The following is a 24,248-nucleotide window of genomic DNA, read 5'->3' on the forward strand; positions in this document are numbered from 1 at the left end:
GGTCTTCATAATGAATTTAAGAGCTACCTAACAAGACAAAGACTGTACTGCAGGACATTAAACTCCTGCCAAAATGTGGCAATGCAAAGTATTATTATTAAAGGTTTATAACAAATATAGCTATAAAGAATTATCAAATCCTTTTACTTTTATTATCTTTATTAATCATTAAAATAGCAATTTTTCCACCCTATGAATGCACCTCATCTGAATGTGGTGACTAATTGTAGCATCAGTGGAAGGGAATTCATTTTTAACTCTGCATGCTGAAACATGCTGAAGTTGGTGTTGTAGTGACACATAGTGGTCAGATCGTGATGCTGACTGGCTCTAATGCAGAACAACATAAACTCTTCAAGTCTAGTTTTGGAAAATGGTAAAAAAAAGTAAAAACCAGGCATCGCTGAAAAACATCTCAACAGTATATTATTTTTATTAGTTTCTGTAACCAAACCAAGAATGTAAATAAGACCGTACATCTTTTAATACAGCGATGAAACCCCTGTACAAGTACAACAAAAAACAAACAAAAAAAGAAAAAAAAAAAAAAAAAAAAAAAAAAAAAATCATTACCCACCCTCCCTCAACCATCCTTCAAAGCAAGGACTCTTCCCCCAGCTAGGGTAGAGGTGAGGAGGACACCCTCCCCACCTCAGGGTGCATACTACTGTACATTTCTGAAGGACCCTTGTCACCACAACCCCGAGATGAGAGCATTGTGGGTGGGACAGCCAGCAAAGGTGAGGCAGAGACAGAAAACAGCACTGATTGCTCTCATCAGTAAAGACAACAAAACAATAAGTGTCCTTCTGCCCAAACGCTTCAGAACTTGAGGCTTTTCATTTCATCTTTTTCCTCGATCTCTGTCTTGTTCTTGTTCCCCCCTTGTTGTGGGGGTTGACATACACACACTCAAAAGTTTTCTAATGTTTCAACAATCAACTTCTCGCCATTTCTATTCCTCTAAATAGCCCTATCCTGCTATATTCTAGCTAAGGGCACTGAAATCAGTCAATAGCAGCAGGTTTGGGTGCTTTACAGTGAAGTGTGTATATGTCTGTGTTTGTGTGACAGCAAGGATGGATGTGAAAGCAGTGAAAGGGTGTGTGACAGTAGCCCCTGAACTGGAACAGCTGTAAGTAGTGATCATACCTCATCCATGTTATCCTCTTTACTCTACTCAAAACTCTGCTGCCACGGCAACAGCAATCCTAAAAGGCTGTGACATCATCTCTGCGCTGCTTTAACCTTTGGCTAAATATACAGGACAGTCCAGCTACGAGCTAACCCCTGTTCATACCACAAACAGACACGCGACACACACACCCCAACACATCAGTAATTCTCAGGCAAGGGGATGAGAGCAGAAGGCAGGAGCAAAGGCTCACAGGCAGACTAATCAATAAATCAATCATTAAAGTCAATCAAATGCTGCAATTTTCACATTTCCATTCTGGTAAAACAAAAAAACTAAATAACAACAAAATTTCTGATTTCACGTCTCCGTGCGATAACCGTGGATAAAAACGTTGAGGGAGTGTGTGCAAGGGCACAAATCTCTGGATTAGTTATGATGGGAGATTGGGCAACAAAAAGTGTGCTTCACTAGATACACTTAAGATTGTTTTGACTACAAAAACAAATCTGATTCATTCTTTCATTAACAAAACAGGTTTCTCCTATAATATGCGTGATCCTATTCAGGGGTGGGGTGGGGAGGAAAATAAAATTAAAAGGAAACAGAAATCAAGAGCTATAAAAATGGCAAACTCAGCAGCAAATCTCATTTCAATTTTCTTTCTCCGACTCTCCTCTTATCTACTGTCACAGTAGATTTATATGGAACAACTTGTGCAGCCATTTCATCGGCATCTAAATATGATGGAAGAATCCAACTCAAACGCCCCCACCTACAGTGGGACAAGACAGGGGAAGAAAGAAGAGGAAGAGGATTTTTTATGTACGCAGGACAGCGCCTACTCTCAGTAACCATTACCATTTGGATCTCTACCCAGCTCATCCTCCTCCCCCACACTGTCCCCCAGGGCTGATATGAGGTGGTGACTGAGTGAATGGGGCTAGATTCTCTCTCTTCCTCTCTTCCATCCATTCGCAGTGACATCTGAAGAGGGTCTGCAGCTCTTTACTTGCCCTCTTCTGGTTTGATGGCCTGCGGTTTTATGGGGCCAGTCCGTATGGGCTTGGCCGTAGAGACGGGGGGTTTGTCAGAATCTGGGCGGTCGCCTCCTGCCTGGTGGTTTGGAGCCGAGGTGTCGAGGGGAGGTTTTCCTCCCTGATCAAGCCGAGACGCTTTGTTGACTTGTGGGGCCTTGAGTTGCTGCTGTTGCTGCTGCTGCTGCTCTGAGAAGAACTTGTGAGTGGACTGGAGCACCTCAGCCCGCTGCTTTGCCTGAAGGTGGATAGGGAAAAAATTCAAAATCAGTCAACCCTCCCACTGAAAGGTCACCATCATAACAAAACAGAACAATATGGTACCAGACCTTTAGGTCCTGTTCAGCCTTCAGAGCCGCCTGTGTGCCTCTGGGTCCAATGGAGGGACCAGAGGGTCCTCGGGGAGGGTGCTGGCTGTGCTGTTGGTGCTGGGGTCGGGGATGAGGCATTAGACCACCACCCATATTGGGTGACATTGGAGGGCCCATGGGAGACCGCTGGACACCTCCAGCAAATGAGTTAGCGTGAGGAGGCCGAACCAGAGGAGACACGATGTTGGGTTGAGAGAGAATCTGAAAAGAAGAGGAATTAATGGGATAATGGATAACTGACAGTAACCATTCATTTTGATAACCAGTGCATTATATAAACACAATCAAAATACAGGTTTTGTATCATCATAATCATCAACATTATTGTACCTGTGGGTTGAACTGGCCAGGGAAGTGCTGTGTCATTCTCATACCAGCAGAGCTGGGCTGAAACTGCTTCTGGTACAGCATGCTGTTCATCTTACTGGACTGGCTACTAGGAGAGGTGGAGCTGGCCCTGCAGACAGAGGAGAGAGACATTACAATCATGTGTATAAGGTGCATTAATGTATAGTTGACTTTAATCTTCTGCAGTGATTTATCTCAGTATCAGCCACTTCAGGTTGTGTCACTGCTTGTATATATTAACATTGTTATATATTTCCATTGTTAAAAGGTCATGCTTAGTGAATCTGTGTGTGGCAGCCAGTGAGGACCAGAACAAGGTTTTGAGTTTAACCTGTAAGGGCTAGAGGTGGGTGTAGTGCTCCTAGCACTGACAGGAGGGGTTCCAGGCTTCACATCCATCCCACTGCCAAAGAGTTTCAGATCCATGTCCATCTGCAACATGTCAACACAAAAAAACTGCACTTTTAAAATCAAAACCAGCCTGCGCATCGACACAGAATCACACATGCAAACAGTACAGTACCTTGCTGGTGGGTGGCTGCATCATGTTGTGGTTTGGGCCCATGATGCCTCGGTATGGCTGGGAGACTGGGGGCTGTCTGTTGATGCTTGGGGGCTGGGCCTGAGGAGGTGTGGGGGGGAGTGCCAGCAGGGGCTGGCCTCCACCTGAGCCAAAGTTTGGCAAGGACAACTGGGAACCAGGCAGAGGGACTGTCACCTTGAGAGAGAATGAACACACAAGTGTTATATAAAAAGAAATAATCATTAAAATGGAAATCAATCAAATGTAGGAGTTTGATAACTGGTAAATCGACATAAGCTATTTCAGATATAAGCATTAAATGTAACTTATGTGTGCATGTAGGTTACCTGTTGCATTGCTGAACTGGGCGACTGAGTGTTGCTGTAGTAGCTACTCTGGCCATGTTGTTGCACCTGCCCCGAGTACATGTTTGAATGCTGATTCATCCCCTGTCGAGCCTCAACCAAAAAACACCAATGTCAGATGGCATGCATACATAAACAAAATGAATAAAATACAGATATCAGTATGACAAAATGCCAATACTGGTAGGTAGAGTGAAATATTTTGTGTGAGCAGCCTGGCTACCTGCAGCAGGTGTGTGTCAATGAGCTGGGAGCCTCCCATGCCAGAGGGCTGGTTCAGCTGCGGTTCAAACAGAATGGGAATGTGCTGGGTGGACGAGGGCTGCTGATATGCCAGGTTGGACTGAGGCTTGCCCAGCTCAGGTGCCTGCACGCCGGGGTAGCTGTGCAAGGATGGTCCTGACAGCATCATGGAGGGCTGTGACAGGCTGCTCTGCATGAATGCCTGCTGAGACCTGAGGGAAGAGAGATCAGGAGGATCAGATGACGGGAAGAACAGTACCTCAAAATGGAGATACTGGCACTTCTGTATGTTTCCGTTCAATGCCTGTGCTGTCTCCCGTTACCTGTAAGGCTGAAGCGAGGAGCTGAACAAGTCCTGTGGCTGGGAGACTGGAGGACCAGTGCTAAGTCCTAGCTGGGGCTGGTGTGTGTGTTGGTGCTGAGGCTGACCTTGCAGTGGAGCATAGATGGGGATGGGAATCTGCTGCACTGCTGTTGGCTACAAGGTGGATGACACAGACAGACAGGTGATTTTTACCTTCAACATTACTGTATTCCTGCAGTGTGTATTTCTCGAGCAGGAAATCCTACCTGTGAGAGTCCGGGCTGGAAGCCTTGCTGCTGCGCCAGGGAGGGAGGAGCCAAGCGAGGGTGGGGGGTGCTGAAGAGGTGACTAGTGTCCATGTAGAATGCTGGAATCTGAGCTGCAGAACCTGGACATAAAAGAGATTCAATATCAGAGATCAGTAACAGGCACACACAGTTCAGAAACTGAACTATCAGGGCTATAAAGAAAATTAGGGAAGTTGATGTTCAAATTGAATATAAAAAACATATACTTGAAAACAAAAAAAATGTACTTACTAACAGCCATTTAAATGCAAGCAATATAGTAATGTAACTAACATCACAGATCAGTGCCATGTTTCTCACCTGCTGCAGACTGGGAGACGTACACCTGTGGGGTTTGCTGCTGCTGGGGCAGGAGGGGAGGCACGCAGCCCAGCTGAGAGAAGCTACTACTACTACTACTGCTACTGCTGGAGGATGACAGACTTCCACCTTGCAGTTGCTGGGGCTTCACCTTGCAGATGTTTGGGGGGTCAGAGGCCGTGGTGGTCTTGGTGCTGAGGGATGATGTTGTGTAGGTACCAGAACCTGCAGGGTCCAGATAAAACACATGGTGACAAGGAATCGTGATGGATGCCTGGATACTACTAATGCACAGCAAGAAATTCCAAAACAAACCGATGAGTGAGTTTAAGGAAGAATGTCAGCAAAGTATGTCAACAGACAAAGTGGTAGGAAATTGTGTTACCTGACAGTGAGGTGCTGGGGGTAACAGAAGCCACAGGGATCTGTGGCATGGAGGCTGAGGAGAAGGAAGAGTACGAGGATGCACAAGAGGTGATGGGGGAGGAAGAGGAAGTGACCGGAGAATTCTTCTCCAGGCTCGGAGAGTTTTCCCACGCTTTACGAGCTGATTCCATCTGTACAAGACACAGAAAGAAACCAATGCTTGGGAAATGTTTCATCGAAGGTTTAGAGACCTTTAGAGAGTTTTTCTTGAGTAAGTAATGTTTTGTGAAGTGTGCTGTACTGTCTCTGTACCTTTAGTGTTAAGTCAACAGTAGCCGGGGAGACGGTGCTGAGGCTGGAGCTCTGCTGCAGGGTCTCTCGCCGAGGAAGAGGCAATGAATGGGGTAGTGCCACCTGAGACACACACACACACAAAAAAAAAAAAAAATCACAACAGAGTTCAAGTGATTACGATTTTATAATTTAGAAAACCACTCTGTTGCACAGATGACAGATCTCCTCAAATCAAAAAGAAAGCTGTGCAAGGCTTTGTGCCAGTGTAAGGATGCATACTCACATTGGCCACCAAACTCTCCTCGATTTTGTTCCCTCCAGTAGGAACACTGTCAGCCAGTGAGGATGAGGGAGTTGTGTAGTCAGTGACAGACTCCTGAGATAGAAAGATAAAAATTTTGTACACACACACACAAACATGTTACACAGCAGCAATACAATAAATAAATTAAAAAAAAAAAAAAAAAAAAAAAAAAATATATATATATACACACATATATATAGTTATAATAATAATAATCATCATACAGCCTGGCTGTGAGGTCATGTGATATACCTTTGAATTACTAGGTATACTCTGCTGAGGGGACTGTGATCATGCCCTCGATGTCTCCTCCCAGCTCTGGTACCGTGGTGTCACTGGTGGGAGGACTGGAGTCTGTGGTTCTGCTGACGCCTCCTCCAGGTACACCTCCCTCCATGCCTTCACCTTCTCCTCCACGCGCATCTTTGGCCTTGCGGTTCTTTAAAGAACGCTCTTTACCAATGGGACCTGGCTTGTATTCCTTGGTTTCCACTGGTTCCATTTCAGGAAGCTGCAGAGAAGAGATTCAGTGTATGTGATATTTGCAGTGGTGTTTTACTAGAACTAATATGAATGTGTATTGAGTATAGCTCAGCAGCTGAAAACAGTGTCTTCCTCACAGCGCAGTTACCTTCTGTGTTTTGATTGGGCCAGCTCGAGGTTGTTTTTGTCGCTGTTCTTTGGGAGCAGGTAGTTTGTTTTCAGAACCAGTTTCTAGCAACGCTGGAACTCCATCGCTGTCTGTGCTGCCTGCAGATGATGGTGCTCCAAACTGAATACTGTCTATGGCCAATTCCACACTTCCCTCTGCTCCAGGCTTCACACCCTAAAATGAAAATTCTGCACATTTATTTTCTGCACACAACACATCAGCAATTGTTTCTTTACAGGATGGACTCTGGCTTGGATCTGGACAGGGGTCTACCAGCTATGTCCCACAGGACCACGGTGCATTGGAGTCAATATTTTTCATAGTTTAACATAAGAGCCAGTGGACTGTACAGTCACAAACAACACAGACTTATTTAACATACCTCAGAGGAGACAGTGCCAGTAAAGGAGGTAAGAGGTTTGTTCCAGGCACTCACAGATGGTGGCTGGGGAGGGCTGATTGGACCAACTAGAATATACAAAATAGTTTTTAGAGAGCTTGCTGGCAAATTCACTCCTGCAGAGTTGAGAAAATTTTTGCTGAATACATCATTAACATAAACTTATCCACTCACGCTTCTTCACATCAGGAAGGACAGTGGAGCCTGCTACTTTGTTCTCCCACAGTTCTGTACCCAGAGTGCTGTGTGTCTGCGTCGGTGCAGGGGGTAGGCTTTTTGAGGTGAAGTCCACAGTAGCAGGTGGAATGGAGGGCAGAGGAGCCACTGTTCCTTCCAGTGTCTGAGGGGATGCAGCCGGCTGGGAGGGAGCTAAGTGGGGATGCTGGGAGGCAGAAATGGTGGGCTGCTGTTGGGCCTGGGGGGTGGAGGCTACAGAAGGCTGAGGCTGTGAGGCCTGTTGTTGCGGTTGTTGTTGTTGTTGTTGTTGTTGCTGCTGCTGCTGCTGTTGTTGTTGCTGCTGCTGCTGCTGCTGTTGTTGTTGTTGTTGTTGTTGTTGTTGTTGCTGCTGCTGCTGCTGTTGCTGTTGTTGTTGCTGTGATGATTGTTTTTTAGCAAATCTTGGTGGCAGCTTTCCGCCTCCCCCTCTGTTCTTCTCACCAGAACCTTTTTTACCCCAGTTCTGTAGGTGTAGTAACAATATTAAAAATATATCTAAGACTTCTTCACATTAAAGTGATGCACCGCTGTTTAACCTTTTAGCAACACATTAACACTCTCTCTCCTCCTACCTGTGTAGTCTGCTCTTCCTTTTTCCGCTTCTCTTCATCCTGTAGGCGTTTCTGTTGCTTGCGGGAGACCACCTCTGTGAAGCCATCATCATTGGTACTGGACTGTGGGTCCTCTGTGGTGGTGACCTCTGGGTGGTCATCAATGATCACAACACCTACAGTGATGTGACAAAAAGGGATCAAAGCTTTAACACTGTTTTCAAGCAAGAGCTGGAGCCATGAGTAGATTCCTGGCTTATTCAGTGAGAGACAAGTGTGAGTATAACTTTATTTACTTACTGGCATAATTGTTGAGATCAAACTGAGAAAGAGCATTCTCCTTGGGCTTCTTGGCGGCCTGTTTGGTCTCATCTTTGCGACGGGCAGGTTGCTCTTTTGAAGGTCTTTGGACTGCTCCTCCGGCTGTTGGTGCAGTTGCCTCTGAGTTCTGCTGGGCTGCAAGGCTGTTGGATTGAGTGTTATGTAGGAGAAAAATTTAGACCCAGCAAGAGAGACTACTGTTGGAAAAGTGTGGTGGTAAATGGCAGCTGAGAAACTAAGACTGTTTATATGGAAAAAATAAAAAAAATTGCACAAGAAATCAAAACCATTTGCAAGCAAAAACTCTGCCTCTATTGTGCAAGTGTGTTGATGCACTAATAAACTGAGTCTAAACACAAAGTCTAAAAATACCACAACACTGACGCCATATTTAGATATTTTTAACCAAAACATTTTGATGGCCAATTACAGCACACTTGAAGATAATGCACTGAAGTGAAGAATCCATTAATGAACAGTTTATGGAGATATGCAGATCGTGTGCTGGTAATATTCATCGAAGTTATTAATTAGGCAGAATACTAATTAATGATTAGTACACAAAAGGTTTATTGTGTGTGAATAAACCTGCTGTATTATTCTACTGAACACTGTTCATTGAGTCAACTTCATTGTGCAAGTGTTAATGTAAGCAGACAAAGTAAATGCCTAACACCAGACAAAATCCTGATTGTTTTAAACTCACCCTTTGCGGCCAGCTTTGGCCCCTCCCCTCCTTTCTCCCTTGCCCCCAGTGTAGCTCCGGCCTGGTTTGGCTCCACTGTTGCCTCTACGATTCTGTCTCTCTGTAGGCCTCTGACTTGAGAAACTCCTCTTGGCTGCAGGAGCTCCTTCACGTTTTGGAGTCACCCCTCCGTCAGGAGGGCTTTTACTGGGGGTCAAAGAGCCCTGAGGAGGAGCAGGTGCTGCAGCAGAGGCGGTGGCTACCTCATTTGCGGCCTCCAATGCTCCTTTCCTCTCTTCACGCTCTCTCCTTTCATTGAAGTCGCTGCTCTCAGAGGCAGTTTCCCATTCCTCATTGGCTTGATCTGAAGAGTTCTGGTTGGACAAGTCAGGTGACTTGGTACCGACTGCAGTAATGGTGGGGCTGCTGGTCTCGGGCAAGGGTGCTTCTACAGGAGAGGGCAGGTCAGGTGCAGGCATAGTGGCTGCCACTTCTGCAGGCACAGTAACAGGGGTTCCTGGAGCTCTAGACAGGGTTGGGGATAGGGAGATCGGGGTAGACCTAGGGGCAGCAGCAGGCACTGGGGGTAGAGGGACAGGGGGACTTGGGGCTGTTTCTCCACTAGCTAACACGGCAGCCTCCCGCTCCTTCAAGCGCCTGAAGCGGGGGGGTTTATCTTGCCTGGGAGGACGTGCTGGTCGGGATCTACGAGGCCTTTCTCTGCTACTCTGAGGAGCCCCCTCCCCAAATTTCTTGCTCTCAGACTTAGGGGGTCGTCGGTCAGCGGGAGGATTGTCATATCTGGGTGTTGTCTCCGCGTCCTCAAGCCTGAATGTTTCCATGGGTTTAGAGGGCCACTGAGAGGAGGACTCTCTGGCCGCTGGCCGTCTAAGAGGGGCTGAGCGAGGGCCACCACGCTCCCTTGCTCCACCTCGTCTACTGTATAATCCACCTCTTCCTCGCCGAGAAGGCTCTCCTTTTGGAAGAAATCCTGGCTTAGGCCTGCTTTCATCGTCCCCCCTGGACCCAACCTTTTCCCCCATGTGAGGAGGTCCAAAGCCTGGCTTGTGAGGCCCAGATCGGCCCTCCCCAGGTAGTTCTCGTCTTAGTGGACGGCTAGGTTTGGTGCTAGGTTCTCGGTCAGAAGGTCCAGTATCACTGGCAGACTCCCTCCCACCTTCACTTTCAGAATCTGTATCTGAACCCCGCCGTCGTCTGCGTTTTGGTATAACCTCAAAGTCTGAGCTCTCACTGCGTGTTTCGCTTTCCTCCCGATTACGAAAGGCAGCTGCACCTGCAGCAGAAGGTAAATCAGAGCGTGATCGAGGCTCTCGGTAAGGGTACTCTGCTCGACTTCTGCCACGACTCCCCCTGCCTCGACCACTGTAAGTCCCCCTGTAGCTACGTCCTCTTGAGTAATACTCCCCTCGACCACGTCCTTTGAAACTTGAGTCCATGGGCCACTCTCTCTCTCTGTCCTTGTCCATTTCCTTATCCCTCTCACGGTCCCTCTCTCTATCTTCTCGTCGGTAGGCACGCGGAGGAAGATTGGACTCCTTCCTGGAGGGCAATTTGGGTTCTGGATGTTTGTCATTGCTGGGTGGTTTGTCTGCTTTCTCCTCCTGAGAGGAAGAAGTGGGAGCCCCAGACGAGGGCTGAGAGTCTCTGGGTCTCTGATGGCCAGTCGGTGTTTCCTCAAGCTCAGTAGATTCTCTCTTCCCTTCACCCTGAGGTCTGGAACCCTCAGACACAGCAGCAGCTGCAGAAGGAGCTTTGGATGACTGATCCTTTTTGGACCGGTCTCCTCTTTCTGCTCTCTCATGACGCTTTTCTCTCTCCTCTCTTTGCTCCCTCTCTTCTTTCATGTCCCTCAGGACAGGCTTTTTTATCGGCCCAGACCTGCGGACTGGTCTCTCTCCCCCTGGTCCTTCTCTGCGTCCAGGCCCTGATCTCCCACCCCAGCGCAGCTCAGCTTTCTGCTTGCTAGGGGCTGGCAAAGGCAGCTTCTCTTGTTTGTGTAATCCATCAGCAGGAGGTGTAGCCCTGCTGCTGGTCACAGCAGCCTGGGAGTAGAGTTCAGTCTGGGGCTTATCATCAGCCCTTTCCCCTGTATCCTGTAGCTCTAGTGACTTTGTTCCTAGTGGTAGGCCGTCAAACCTGGGCTCATCAAGCTTGAGGGAATGGCTGGAGCCCTGGGAGACGCTCCTCTGGAGCATAGCTTGACCGAGAGCCTCTACCTCCTCCCCACTTGGTAGGCCCGGCTCCTCTGGGTCAAAGGCTGAGCCTACAGGGACCCTGTCTAGAGGTCCAGATGTATCTTCTGGGCCCTGGGCAAATGCTGACAGGGACTCCGTAGGGTCCCGGAAGAAGTTACTCTTACGAGAGTCCAATGCACCGTGGTCCTGTGGGTACATAGTTGGTAGACCCCTGTCCAGATCCAAACCAGAGTCCATCCTGTAAAGAAACAATTGTTGATGTGTTGTGTGCAGAAAATAAATGGGCAGAGTCCTGTTCTGGTCATTCTTTCTTTTTCTCTTTTTTCCTCCTTTTCTCTCTCTCTCTTTTATTAATTAATTAATTCATTTATTTATTCATTTACCTTGGCTCCTTGTTATCATCCCGTCCTTTTGGAGGAGTGACAGAAGGCAATGGCTCTGACTGCGGGTATGGGTCAGATCCCCATACCATCCGAGAGTCTGAGGGCAGGCCATGGTCGCGCATTGGTCGTGTCAAATGGTCAAAGGAGTCAGAGCTGGAGCTGGAGTTATCACCTGGCTCTCTGCGCACAATCTGTTTAGGAGGCATCCTCCCTGAAAGGCACAGAAGTGTGACTTTGAACAGGGTGTCAGCTGTCAGTGCATGAATCACAAAACACACTCATACATTCTCTATTTCTGTTCTACATATTTTCCTACCAGGGTGGATGTTGGTTGGCATGTCCATAGGAGGACGTCCTGACATCATGCGAGGGTCCATGTAGGACTGCATCATAAGCCAGCGGGGGTCAAACCCCATGGAGGCCAGGTGCTGATGGTGGGGGCCCATGGGTTGATACATGGAGCGGTGTTGCTGCTGTTGTTGCTGCTGTTGGGTAGCTGGAACTCCGCCACCACCTGATGGGGACACTGAGCCCCCACTCTGTTGTTGCTGTTGTTGCCATTGTTGCTGCTTCATTTGCTCCTACAAGACCAAAGATGAACAGCAACAAAGAAAATTTTGGCTCAATAAAACAAACTTAAAGAAATGTAAGTAAATATATTCATGGTTTGAGGTCATTATATCCACTTGTTTTGACAGCACACTAAAATGGCCAGCTATGAACACCATTTGTTCCAGCCCAAGCCGTATAAATATAAATATATAACAGCACCCATGCCAAAGTGTTAGCAAAGCAGAGTATTGAAAATACTGCTCCCAACACACTATGCTATTAAGTGCACCTGCATGTCTCATGATAGGACTAATCAACACATTCACAGTGGAAAAGGTCTAATTAACCTTAAATGCTCTTTTCTTACAGTATGCCAACTTTGAAAGTAAATGTAAGATCAAATTAATATTCATCAAGTCCCCTCTTGGTTCACAGTTGGGAAAACAGCCCACTAGCTGCTGACAAACCCACATTATGATTTAACCAGCAACACACAGCCATTAGTAACTCAAGAAGCCAGATGTGGACACCCTTACCTGCTGTCTAAGGAAACGAGGGGGCAAAGACTTTTGAAACTGTTTGGAGTAGCCTGAGGTGAGAGAGGGACGCATAGCAGCTGCTGCTTCTCCTTCCAGCTGTGGGGGTGCCACAGGGACTTCCTCACCACTTGGAGGATCCATATGAGGCAGAGACAGGTGGGGCTCATCCACTGCAGGAAAACAAAATCAACAGTATCAGCATTTATGACAGAAACGATGTCAGATACATTACAAGCAACTATCAGAAAAGGCAGAGCTGGCTCACCTCTGTTGTCCTCTATGTTGAAATAGTCTCGGATAGGCACTGTTGTCCTGTCAGTTTGGTTATCCTCCATGAGGGGGCCAACCTCAGCCAAAGAGCTCTCTCCCTCACTCTGGGGTTCTGGAGCTACAGCCACAGGTCTGTGGACAGGGGGGCTGGGCTGACGAGGCAAGTGAACCTCCTCCTCTGCACTTGGTTCAACTCTCTCCCGTTCTCGCTCCATCCTGTCCCTGTCTCGATCCACCCTCTCAGGTACGGGAGCTTGCATGTTTGGGGCCTGTGATTGTGAAACTGGGACTGAAGGTACAGGACTGGGTACAGGAGCAGGAGCTGATAAAGAGGCCTCCTCATGAGCAGCTCCTGCCTCATCATTGGCAGTCTGAGCAGGGGAGGATTTGCCCTCAGTTGCCTGGCGGTGTTTCTCATTGAGACGTTTAAGTTTTTCAGCACAAGCCGCAAGCCGCTGTTCTTCCATCCGCCGTTCTTCCTCCTCTCTTCTCCGTCGCGCTCGTTCTACAGCTTCAGAAACTTCTGAAGGCTTTTTGCGCTTCTGTCTCCAGGCCTCAGAGTCCTCTTCACCGCCAAGTGCTGCTGTAGCCTGTGGCTTGCTCCCACGGGGAGCTGCACCACCAACAGAGCGACTGCCACCCTGGAGAACAGAGAAATTATTAGATACAGACTGATCACCTTGCTGTTATAATCAGTACACATATATTGAGAGGTTTGTGTAATGCATATCCAGCTTTACCTGGTAGTCCTGAGAAGCAGCTGATTTACTGTACTGCCCCATACTTCCAGGTGATGGTGCTCTGGGATCTACATTGTCTGCCCATGAGGTTTTATTGCTCCCACGGTCCTCAGACCCCTCCTTCCAGCCCTCCTGACCATCTGATGGCCTAGGTCTTATACGTTCCACTTTACCCATCCACTCCCTAAAAATAATGTCAATATGAGTGAGTAAAAACAAAAAACATCAAGTATAAAATTTGACATGCAATTACTATCTGCTCTGAATGTATAATTGCAATTATGAATGTTAAATCATCAGTGTGTGCTCTGTCTGCAATGTATAAATCCCCACATTTCGTCCTGCTCTTGAAGTCAGTATCATAATATTTTGACTGTTCTGTAATGTTAGTATTGTTTATCCATGTCAAATTCACTGCAAACCATAGTGACTTCAAGTTTTTAGATGCATTTTTCCCTACGCAAAAGGCAGCCAAGCCTTTCCATACATTTGTATACATTATGGAAATCAACTTGCAAAGACTTAAAATTGTTTGAGTTTGGAAACCAATGAGAGTGAACATCATGTCTAGCTTCAGTGTTGTCACAAGAACGTCATTCCCCAGTGGTTAAACAGTATGCACTGGAAATCTGTGCCACAAAGACATAATTTGATAAAACAAACTGATGACTATCTATCTCAAGTTTTCAAGTGTTTTTGGTTTAACTCCTGGACTTTCTGCAAGATAAAAAACCAGCATCTAAAATTTTAAGAAATGTTTTGCAAATGAATATGAGTGATTCAAGTTATACATATTTTGGACTAAACTGGTGAGAAACACACTCCTGTGGAACAGAAGCTGAATAGTGAATACAAGACAATACGTTTTGAAAAGTTAAGCTCAAAATACTCACCAGTTTTCTCCTTTGTCCTTAGCAGCTTGGTTCTCCTCATCATCGCTGAAGTTTAATTTCTCAGTGTAGTCCACCTCCATCTGAGCTCCTGGATTGCAAAAGGGAGAGGACTTAAGTTAGAACTACTGTGAGATTACCATTCTCCCAGGTGAATGACTGATTATTTTAACACTAGTTCATAGATAATGTCCAGCTACTGACCAGCCCAGCCCTCATCAGCATCAGTGTCTAAGTTGTCCAGCTCCTTCAGTTCGGTTGCGCTGATTATAGAGGGTCTGTCTGGGTCCTGGAGCCAGGACTGAGGGGGAGGCTGCTGAGGTCGTGCTGAACGAGGACCCCTGGGCACCCAACAGAGAAGAAAGGAGAGGGAAGGATTATTAGGGAACCTAATAAATATACAAGGCACTGAAATACATAAGAAATATCATGCACCTATTGATCACATGGACAAATAAGGATTCTTGTGAACAATAAAAAACAATAATATGAACAATGTGCTTTTGTGTTATCTTATGACATCTTATACTTGTTGTCTAGGAATCCTGGTTGAATTTCTCACAATAAACATCCACTGGAATATCCATAGCTTGTATAATTATTTATATCATGTGTTTGTGCAATGAAAAAATTAAGCACATCAAAACTACAGCTTTTGTTTTGCTTTAACCTAGTATCTAGGGTTTAGCCTTTAAGATGTAAACTCACTTTGCTCCATCCTGTGGTACAGGATATCTGAAGTTTCCTTGCCCAGGGCCAAAAGTCATTTGAGGATAGGCATGGAACATCTAAAACACAAAGACATCCATCATCATGCAAAGTAAAGAAGAAATAAATACTAAAACTAGATATTGTAAGTGTGATATCCTCATGTGATCTGTCCAGAATGTCAAACTGTGACTTACATAAGGTGGCATCATGCTCCTGAAAGCAGGGTCAAAGTGAGTTGGCACCCCAGCAGGAGGCTGCTGCCCCCCATTAAGTTTAGGCTGAGGAGGGCCAGAGGTGGGCAGCCTCTCCCTGCCATCCCTCTTCTCCCTCTGACTGTCAGTGGTTACATTTCGGCCAGGTTCATCAGCTTCAGCAGGTGGTGTGGAGGTACCAAGGCCCGTACTACCCTCCTCCGGAGCCCTGTTATCCATCTCAGGGGGGCTGGGCGCAGTGTTCAAATTCCTGCCTCCACCCTCACGCCAGCTGCCAACATCTAACAGGACAGAAGGAGAAGAAATATTGACTTGACTTAGTCAGTAAGCTTGTGGTTCCTGAACACCAAGCAAACAGAAAACAATCCGAGATCAGTGAATGATTATGTGCAGGAGTGTGACCATACTTTGAGGTCTGAGGCTGGGGCCTGGTCCATAAGGCTCCTCCTCTTGACCGTCCCCTTTCTCAACCTCACCAGCCGCCTGCAAGCTGGGAAACTCCTGGTGAAAATGGCTGCTCACACGAGGAGCTCCTGCACAATACAAGCACATTACAATGAATGCATAGAAATCAGAAGATTGACTGCAACTATATTTAGTTACAGTTACTTCCAGCGCATCGGAAGAGTCTAATCCTCAGTTGGTGTGCAGAACGCTCTCTCACCCCAACCCAACATTTAGTAGAGATCAAATGGTCTGCATTCCATGAAGACTGTAACAGTTGAGTGCTGTTAACAAATTAAGGATTTTGTTTTTATTTGTTTTTGAAGACATGGAGAAAATGTCCTGAATAATTTTTACCAACACCTACATAGGTGTCAAGTAGGGCCAAGGCACTACAAAATCATTAATCTGCATTTAATGAATAGGTGTCATGCTGGGGGAGCAACTGGAGAGGATATTTACCGTCTAGCTGTGTCTGCTTGCTGTTGGCCCAGGAGCGGCTGCCTCCGACAGAAAGCTCTTGAGACTGGAGCACTGCTGGTTTGTTCTGGGGTGGTGGTGTCTCCTGTTGCCTGTGGCACAAGAAGCATGGGAGAATTTACATTCATAACTTGAAATGTGGATGACATGAGTCCTTTTCCTCTAACTTCGATATATCCTGTTATTCTGTAGTGCTTAACATATACCTTCATTTAGAGAGGAGCTTTAACAAATGGGATGGTGCTTAGTTTCAGTGTGGGGGCACATAAATATGTGTACAAGTTATTCAACTTACCTCTCGTCCCCTGCCTCAGTTCGGGATGCCCAGCCACTACCGTCTTTTGGGACAATATTGACGTTGGGGTCGTTTCCCTTGTTTTCTGCCTTCAGGCTGGGCAGGTTGGCCGGAGGGGGCATGCGCCGGCTAACAGCAACTTTGCCCAAACTCTGGAGCCCATGTCTGGCAGCCACTGGGAAGAATTAACGGCAAGATTAAGGTTTTTAAGAATGTTGGGCCAAGAACTTGATGATCTTTAAAATTAATATTACACCTGAACTCAATAAAGACAAATCAAGTTATGAACACCTTAATGCAAATGCAACCTCAAAGTCCAACTCATTAGCTACTGTATAAACAATATGAAAGATTATAAGGGAACAGCTTACCTGCAGTTTTCTGGGTTTCCAGAGATTTGCCCTTGTAGGTATTGAAGAGGCTAAGGGTTGCATACTTTGTTTTGCCATCCTTTGCCTTGGTGCTCTGCCCTGACTTCTCGGACATTTCGCTGGAAACTCATTGAGTCTGGTCCTTTGGCCTCGCCCCCAGAACCAGCCTCCTGTGGACAGGGGAAGAGGGGGGATTTGTTGATTTTAACTTTTTAAAATGTCAACTGATAACTAAATGTGAAAGATATAGTTTGAAAAAAATGAACTTCTAACTATTTTAATGCAAAGCCTTAAAGGACATGCATGTATCTGTGGATTAACGCACTGTAGCCAGTGACTCAAGGGAATGCTTCATGACAGGGAAAAACCGGGGTTGACTGTAGCCTAACTCCTGATTAGTAAAACAGTATCCTCTGCTGCCCAAAATATGTCTTGTTCAGGCGTTGATGTCAAGATAATCAACAGTATGTGCAGCATCCTCCCCTCTACAACCAACTCCAGATGCTCCAGAGAGGTTCCTACCATGGACGCAGCTTTGTTGATCAGTTTGTTGCTGTCACTTGCTCTGATGCTGTTACCTCAGCAGACAGTGGCAAAGAATACAGCACTGGCCACAACACTCAAAAAAATCTACAACACCCTGCTGTGCCCATTAAAATGACCTAAACTTCCTCAAGAAGGAATGGAAAAGGGTGCTTTTGGAAGAGAAAAGAAACCAGACACTAGCTAAGCTGGACAAGCTGTTAAACATGATGCTAGACTGAAGCAACTTTTCAGGAGGTGGCAATTGTATCAAATGTAAAAGATATGAAGAGCTAACCCAACCTCAGTCACATGAAACACAAAAGGGAGTGCAACTAATCACATGACATTAACCCATTAGCAGCGAAACAGAATTCAGAGGCAAATGGGACCTGAGTGTGTGGGGGGCCTGGTCATGTCTGGTCAATACCAGACACATAATAAGGTCACACGAGTAAACTTCTTCTACTGCAGGAAACCAGCTGCTAAAGATGTCCCATTGAGCTTTGTTAAAATATTGGATTGTGAGTGAACTGTGATACAGACCTTCTGACCAGTTGGACAGCGGCAGAAAGTAAACAGTGCATGATGTAGGATACTGAGGGGTAGCAAGAAAAGTGAATTAGTGTGAGCAGTACCAAGGACAGAGAAACAGCATGTTTGGGCTGCAATGTCTTTCCCAAGTCACACAGAGGTCATTTATTATTAACGTAGCAGAGGTGGAACAGTGTCTGTGAGCGTGTGTGTGTGTGTGTGTGTGTGTGTGTGTGTGTGTGTGTGTGTGTGTTGTATGTGTTGGGGGGAGCTGACAGCTCTGATGAGCTCAGTCTGTATCTGTAACTTGGCCTTGGAACTATTTTGCAAAGTAGCATCCACTTAAAGGACAAGCCCTGTCTTTTAAAAACAACCCGGACAGCCAAATGCAATTGTAGCTCAGACTCAATAAGATCCTTATTGTAAAGTATGCTAATATTAACTGTGGTATCAGCAGTGATACTAGCCAGTAAAAAATTCATCTGTCCAGTTCAACTGATGCTTTAGTTGATGCTTTGTGGAACTAGAGTTTTCTACTTTAACGAAAGAAATATCTGTAAAACTTGCGATCATTTCATGTTGTATTTTAATTTTTAAAATTGGGTATTGTGAGGGCTTTAGTGTTTTTTGTTTGTTTGGTTTCTTTAAAGACAGATTTATATTCTGCCTTTCTACTTCAAATGCTCAGTATTCAATCTGTGTCATCTTTACAGGGGTGAGCACTTGCAAGTCAGAGTATTCCTGTGAATCTGCTGTGGTGTCCACAGTCTCAATTAAAAGTACCTAGAGCATATGTAATGGGGTCATGCAGGCACTCTGCATTTTCTTCAATATTTGTCTAGTTGTGGTAATGGTTGTTGATCATTGAAGGCTAATCAACAGTGACACTTTGATGCATTACGACCATGGAGTATCTGAAAATACACCAGCTCTCGAGCACCCTGAGATGGGCTGAGTGGACACACACTACAAAAGCTTTTCAAATCTGACAACACATAATTAGTGTTTTCACCTGTCTTGTTTCAGCCATGTTGTCTAACAAACAATAGGTTCTGACAAAAGTACAGGCAGACTCCGCTGACCCAAGTGCTGTCACAAACTTGTACACTTCAGGGTACCTCAAACACATGCTTGTTGATATAAGCAATAAAATATAAGCATTTTATTTCACTACTATAGTCCGTATAGTAGTGAAATAAAAAGACACAAAACTGAACTGCATGAAGCTGCTGCTGAAACTTGGGCTGAATGTGGCTTCTAAATTTGGCAGAGCAGATCTGCAGGCACAATTTCGAGAGAAAATGACAAGTAAAACAGTTGCATTTTTCATCATTATAAATCAATAGTTTTACAACAATTTTGTCAGAAGCAGCAGTGATGCTTGACAGAAGGTGGGGAGGAAAAACGATTTGAATGTTGCAAGAACACTCCATCATTTTAAAGAACTCTGCTGTAAACTGCATCACTGCAGCCTGACTCTCTCTTGGCTATCGAGGGTGTTTGTCTCGGACGCCTACACACCACAGTAAACACTGATCATATTAAATATGACTGGTTGCCAATCAGAGGGTTTTTTAAAGTCCCTAACTGGTTATGGTTTCAAGATTGAACTTTTACAATCCCCCACACTAGAAAAGCCATTGATCGGGGACAGCCCCTCTGAGAATTGGCCTCACTTCACCTTTTGTGAAAGGTCAGCTTGAGGAGTATGGTGCAGATGTTGGGTGGAGGGGCTATATCAAGTGCGTGTATAAATCCTGAGATCAGAGGAGCATGGGATGGATAAGGATGTTTTGGGAAAAAAGGGAACAAACAGGGAGAGCGAACACTGAGAAGAAGGCAACCACCCCACACAACAAAGGTCCTATTTCTGAGCACAGATGACAAATTATGTTACCTGTTCCAGTGAGACCACAGTAGAGCTCAGTTGGCCAAATCCACCTGGGTATGAGACCGCTTTGCAGAATGGTCAATTCAGTGTATTGTCCTGGCTCAGCTCCTCCACCTCTTAAACTGTTCTCATTAGATTTACTGAGGGCAAATTGAGGGGCATTGGATTACCCTTTTGCAGTGTTTTTGGATAGTTGTGTCAAGAGACTGCAAGAAAAGATCCAAGACTTGTCATCAAGCACACAATACCAGCTCCACCAGCCTCGGTCTGCTCAGCCCAACCACCAGCATGACCCTTCACCCCTGCAACAACATCTGCATCACAGCTCATCCATCAAAGTAATCCCTTTCCTTCCTGTTACCAATGCTGCGTTTTGGTGTTTCTTCTAGGCAAGAAACTAGTTTAATTTTCCATGCTTGTGCATATGTACATATTAGGGATGTTCCTAACACTGATTTCCCATCCATTAAATCGCATGGCCAATAGAATTACTGTCCCCTCATGTTAACAATACTTAGGAGTAAGAAATGAAACAGCTTTAAAATTTATGTTTATTGTTCACTCTAACAGTGGCGTGATTGCTGCTTAGACACACTTAAGAGTCCAACAGGGCCAGTGAAATACAGGCCTCAGAGCAGTTATTTGAAGATCTGAATGGAGATGAACATAAGAGGTTAGTACTCCAATAACACATTACATCTCTCTTTTATACTGTAGATTTACTTCAAGTTCAAACTGCAGGTCGACTCAGACATCTTACCTGTAACAGTGTTCATGTATCCAACTCTTTTGTTTATAGTGGGTCATGGGACTTACTTGTCTAATGCAACACTGAAGCCACAGAATGAGAAATTAGGTAGATGGCCTCAATGATGGGTGCTGAAAGAAGAGGATTGTATTTCATTGTCCCTGTTGGTTTGTATTATAATGTTCAACTACTGTGCTACAACAAAATGACAAAGGCTGTAATTTTTATCCATAAAATATGAATAACAGATGAGCTGTGGATGTGAATATCAATCAAGCTGTCAATCCTCAGACAGTGGACTGCATGACATAGCCCATAAAAATAAAGTACAATAGCATATCCTCTACTTGAACTGATTAGCACACATTCAGCATCTACCATCTAATCTACACTTTGATCAGGATCAATGCAGGCAGCTCCTGCTAACATCTCTACCACTGCTTAATGTTTTTGGCCCAATGAACAAAGAGGAAGGACAAAAAAGATGAGGATTGGAATCCACTTAAGATTATTGTGGTTCTCCAACGCCAGGCCATCAATACCACTGAGATGGTGTCTCCTGGGAATTGCTTGTAATTTCACTAAGCACAGGAGAAACTGGAGGGTAGCTACGTTTTCCTTAATTAAATGAAAATGTGCTTAGATTCATTGCCCAAATTAAACATTTGTTATTACAAATGCCAGTTTGAAATATACACATGGTACGATTTAGGGAGACTATGATGTGGTGTACAAAATGAAAAGTTTGATATCCATCCTTGCTAATGTCAGTTTATTGTGAGGACAATTAAATGGATGCTGTTAGCAGCTCTTCTTTTCTTTACACCAAAGACTAAGGCTTTCAAAAGACACCTCCACCTTTTGCAATACATCTGTGATCAGGCCATATGCTGACTGGTCAATCAATAAAGTACTACTCCAATCAATACATGTCTGAATGACATCCCTAAAGCCTGCCAGATGTAGACTTAGTTGCAATCATGGATGCATATGTAGGAACACCACCATGTTGACAACTGATAATCTCCCAGGTGTCTTCCACATCTGCAGAGTTTGTGAATCATTGGAGTCGTTCACACCCCGACCCTGCCAAACTCCTGAAAGCGCACAGTCACACACTAAAAATGTGGTCCTTTAAGATCACATTTGTTAGATCTGTAAGACATGGGTGAGGAGGAAAACACCGTGCTAGTCTGTCCACAAGACTTAACATAATCAAAAACAGGAATAAAGCGAGACACGTCGCCAGAACATTGTGCCAAATTCAGGAAGATTCAAAAGAGATTCTTTACAACGTCGTATTGTGTCTGTAAATCACTGCAGGCCACCCCTCTCCATGAGTCAAACTACTGGTGGGCTGGGTGGCTCATACCGGCAGGGAGCAGAGGCCCTCTTCGCCCGGAACTCAGCCAGACCGGACTCAAATAACACGTTAACTGCGCAAAAGTTAAACTGAAAAATGTCAACGCTGTAATCTAGCCAGCAGCCCTGATTTTTATATATACTGTGAAAAGTGGTGCTGTTTGAGACCAGGCCGTCAGCTCGCATCGTTCAGCATAGTTTCGTTTCTCACTAGTCGCCATCACATCCACTTCCAGCCCCCCAAAGCATGCTAACTAAGCTAGCGCTGAGTGAACACCAACACATCAGCTACTGGACAAAACTTCAAATATTCAACTTGCATTACGTGCAGACCCACCTGCCACCGCCGGTACCTTCTTTGTCCTTTGGGCTGTTGTGCGGCCTCACTTGAAATCCGGTTTCGGCCTGGTTTGTGGTGAACGAAAAGTGTGTCTGGCCGGCGGATTACAAAAGCTGGCTAGCCTGCTAACCCAGTTCGGCTAACGATGGTTAGCTACTTTGCTAGTTGGGTGCCAACAAACCGCTCTCCACATGCACGGCTTCTGTTTTGTGTCTTCGGCGCCGTTTCAGGCCGCCAGTCTGTCCTCGTCTGTTCGGCCGTTACTGCGGGAAACCGGTACGCGGTCGTCCCGTGGTTCCGTATCTCTCCCCACCCGTTATCTCGTGCCAGACCGTTTTTCTAGTTGAGTGAGGCCCCGCTCGCGCCGCGGCCTGTCGCACAATCAAAGATGGCAGACTGTAGTTGCCAGATTTATCATCTCACATCCCCCGCTCAAAGCCTCCAGCCCGCTGTGCAGGTGCTCTGTCACACATTTATTACCACGAACAACACTGTCTCACCTCTGCCACCCACATTCAGCTGTCTTTACAGATTAGAAGTACACTTATATCCTGTTTACATTATTACATTTATAAAGATATCTGCGTTAGATAGAGTGATACATTTTTTGCATATATTCAACATCATTTTCCTTTGAATGTACACATTTTGTTACATAGGTGGTTGATCTTCTTGACAGTATAATTCACATATGTGAACTGATCTTTATCTAGGTCTACTCCACTAAACTGAATTGCAAAAGTTGTCGATAATATGTGAAAAGTTGAACAGGAAAAAAAGAAAAAAAATTTCTTAAATTTTACTGCTGCCTTCGACAGCCAGTAACATCAGTTTTTTCCTTAAAGAATTTAACTTAAAAATAGAATCAGTGATAGGCCTGATAACGGTATGTAGAGTAATATTTAGTGGTAAAACAATAACTAAGGTTTGAGATTTAATCATAAGTGGATACACTTTCATACAATTCAGGCATGAATGAACCTACCTTTATAATATGATATGATATTGTTAAGTATTTTGATGTTAGGTAGAGTAATATTTAACTAATTTGCCTTTCAGATTCCAATGCTTGTATTGGAGTAGCCTACGTCCAAATTAATTTAAACAGTTGTAGGAAAGATGAGGCCAGATGTTACCGTCTTAAATTCAGATGTATGCAGATGTATGTTTTGTGCGTGATACGATTTACGAACAGTATATATAGTAGCCTACAATCTTTGTCATCCCTCGAGTGACAGTCACATCATATGTTTCCCGAAACCTGGCAACCCGAATGTTAACGAGTCACGCGTGGAAGATTCTTGTTCCGGGGTCTACCGGTGGTTCACGAGCGGCGGTTAGTTTGAAATTTATTTAAAGTCCAGCTCAAATCCGTAACAGACTTTTTTTTTTTTTTAATAATCTGAATAATTTTAAAATATCTATCTGTCTTTGCCTATATTTTTCCTACATTTTTTATCGTAAAGAATAGGTACGTATATTAAAATAAAGACGAATGAATCGGCCCACCTGTTTCTGATCTGACCTTAAATGAATATGTGGTGGAAACGTGTAGATCAACTCTATGAGATTACTTTAACACATGACATTTTTCCTCCAAAACACTCCTGGTCACATGGCTTACAGTCATGTAATGTACTGAATAAAACCAAGCAAATCTACTGCTTAAAAAAATATTAACAGAGCTAATTGTCAGCTTATTGATAATGGTGCGAAAATTTGCAGAACAAACATCTTGTGTCAGTGTTCTGTATTTGAATAATAAGAAAGTAAGTACACAAAAGTAATACAAGCAATTTCTCCTGCACCATACTTATTGGTATTGTTGATTTTCATTGTAATGTCTTCATTCTTCACATTTACAGACAAGTGTCACCACGCAACTGTATTATAACCTTTAAAAGAAAACAGTCTAAACTGCTTCATGAGATACAAAGAGATCTTAGAGGGAGACCTTTAATCACATGGTCCCCATCTGAGGCAGACCAGAAGACTATACAATACATAGTTATTTCAAGGAAAACA

At 44.9% G+C, this 24,248-nt stretch overlaps 1 protein-coding gene across 1 annotated transcript; it reads right to left on the reverse strand.

Annotated features, from left to right (window-relative positions):
* Positions 1-404: 404 nt before the first annotated feature.
* On the reverse strand, positions 405-22,624 carry prrc2c (proline-rich coiled-coil 2C). Its single transcript, XM_018670265.2, is given in 35 exon segments — positions 405-2,410; positions 2,502-2,744; positions 2,874-3,000; positions 3,223-3,323; positions 3,415-3,609; positions 3,762-3,872; positions 4,003-4,234; positions 4,346-4,500; positions 4,593-4,714; positions 4,935-5,159; positions 5,320-5,491; positions 5,613-5,714; positions 5,878-5,970; positions 6,151-6,162; positions 6,164-6,409; positions 6,530-6,724; positions 6,933-7,018; positions 7,125-7,629; positions 7,739-7,893; positions 8,018-8,181; positions 8,745-11,177; positions 11,323-11,533; positions 11,639-11,903; positions 12,411-12,583; positions 12,679-13,324; positions 13,424-13,607; positions 14,317-14,404; positions 14,518-14,654; positions 15,022-15,101; positions 15,219-15,517; positions 15,644-15,769; positions 16,143-16,252; positions 16,456-16,630; positions 16,827-16,996; positions 22,221-22,624. Coding segments are annotated over 34 exon segments (8,550 nt in total). The 5' UTR covers positions 16,942-16,996; positions 22,221-22,624; the 3' UTR covers positions 405-2,143.
* Positions 22,625-24,248: the final 1,624 nt, after the last annotated feature.

This window comes from Lates calcarifer, linkage group LG17 (genome assembly GCF_001640805.2).
Source record: "Lates calcarifer isolate ASB-BC8 linkage group LG17, TLL_Latcal_v3, whole genome shotgun sequence".
Classification (NCBI taxonomy): Eukaryota; Metazoa; Chordata; class Actinopteri; family Centropomidae; genus Lates; species Lates calcarifer.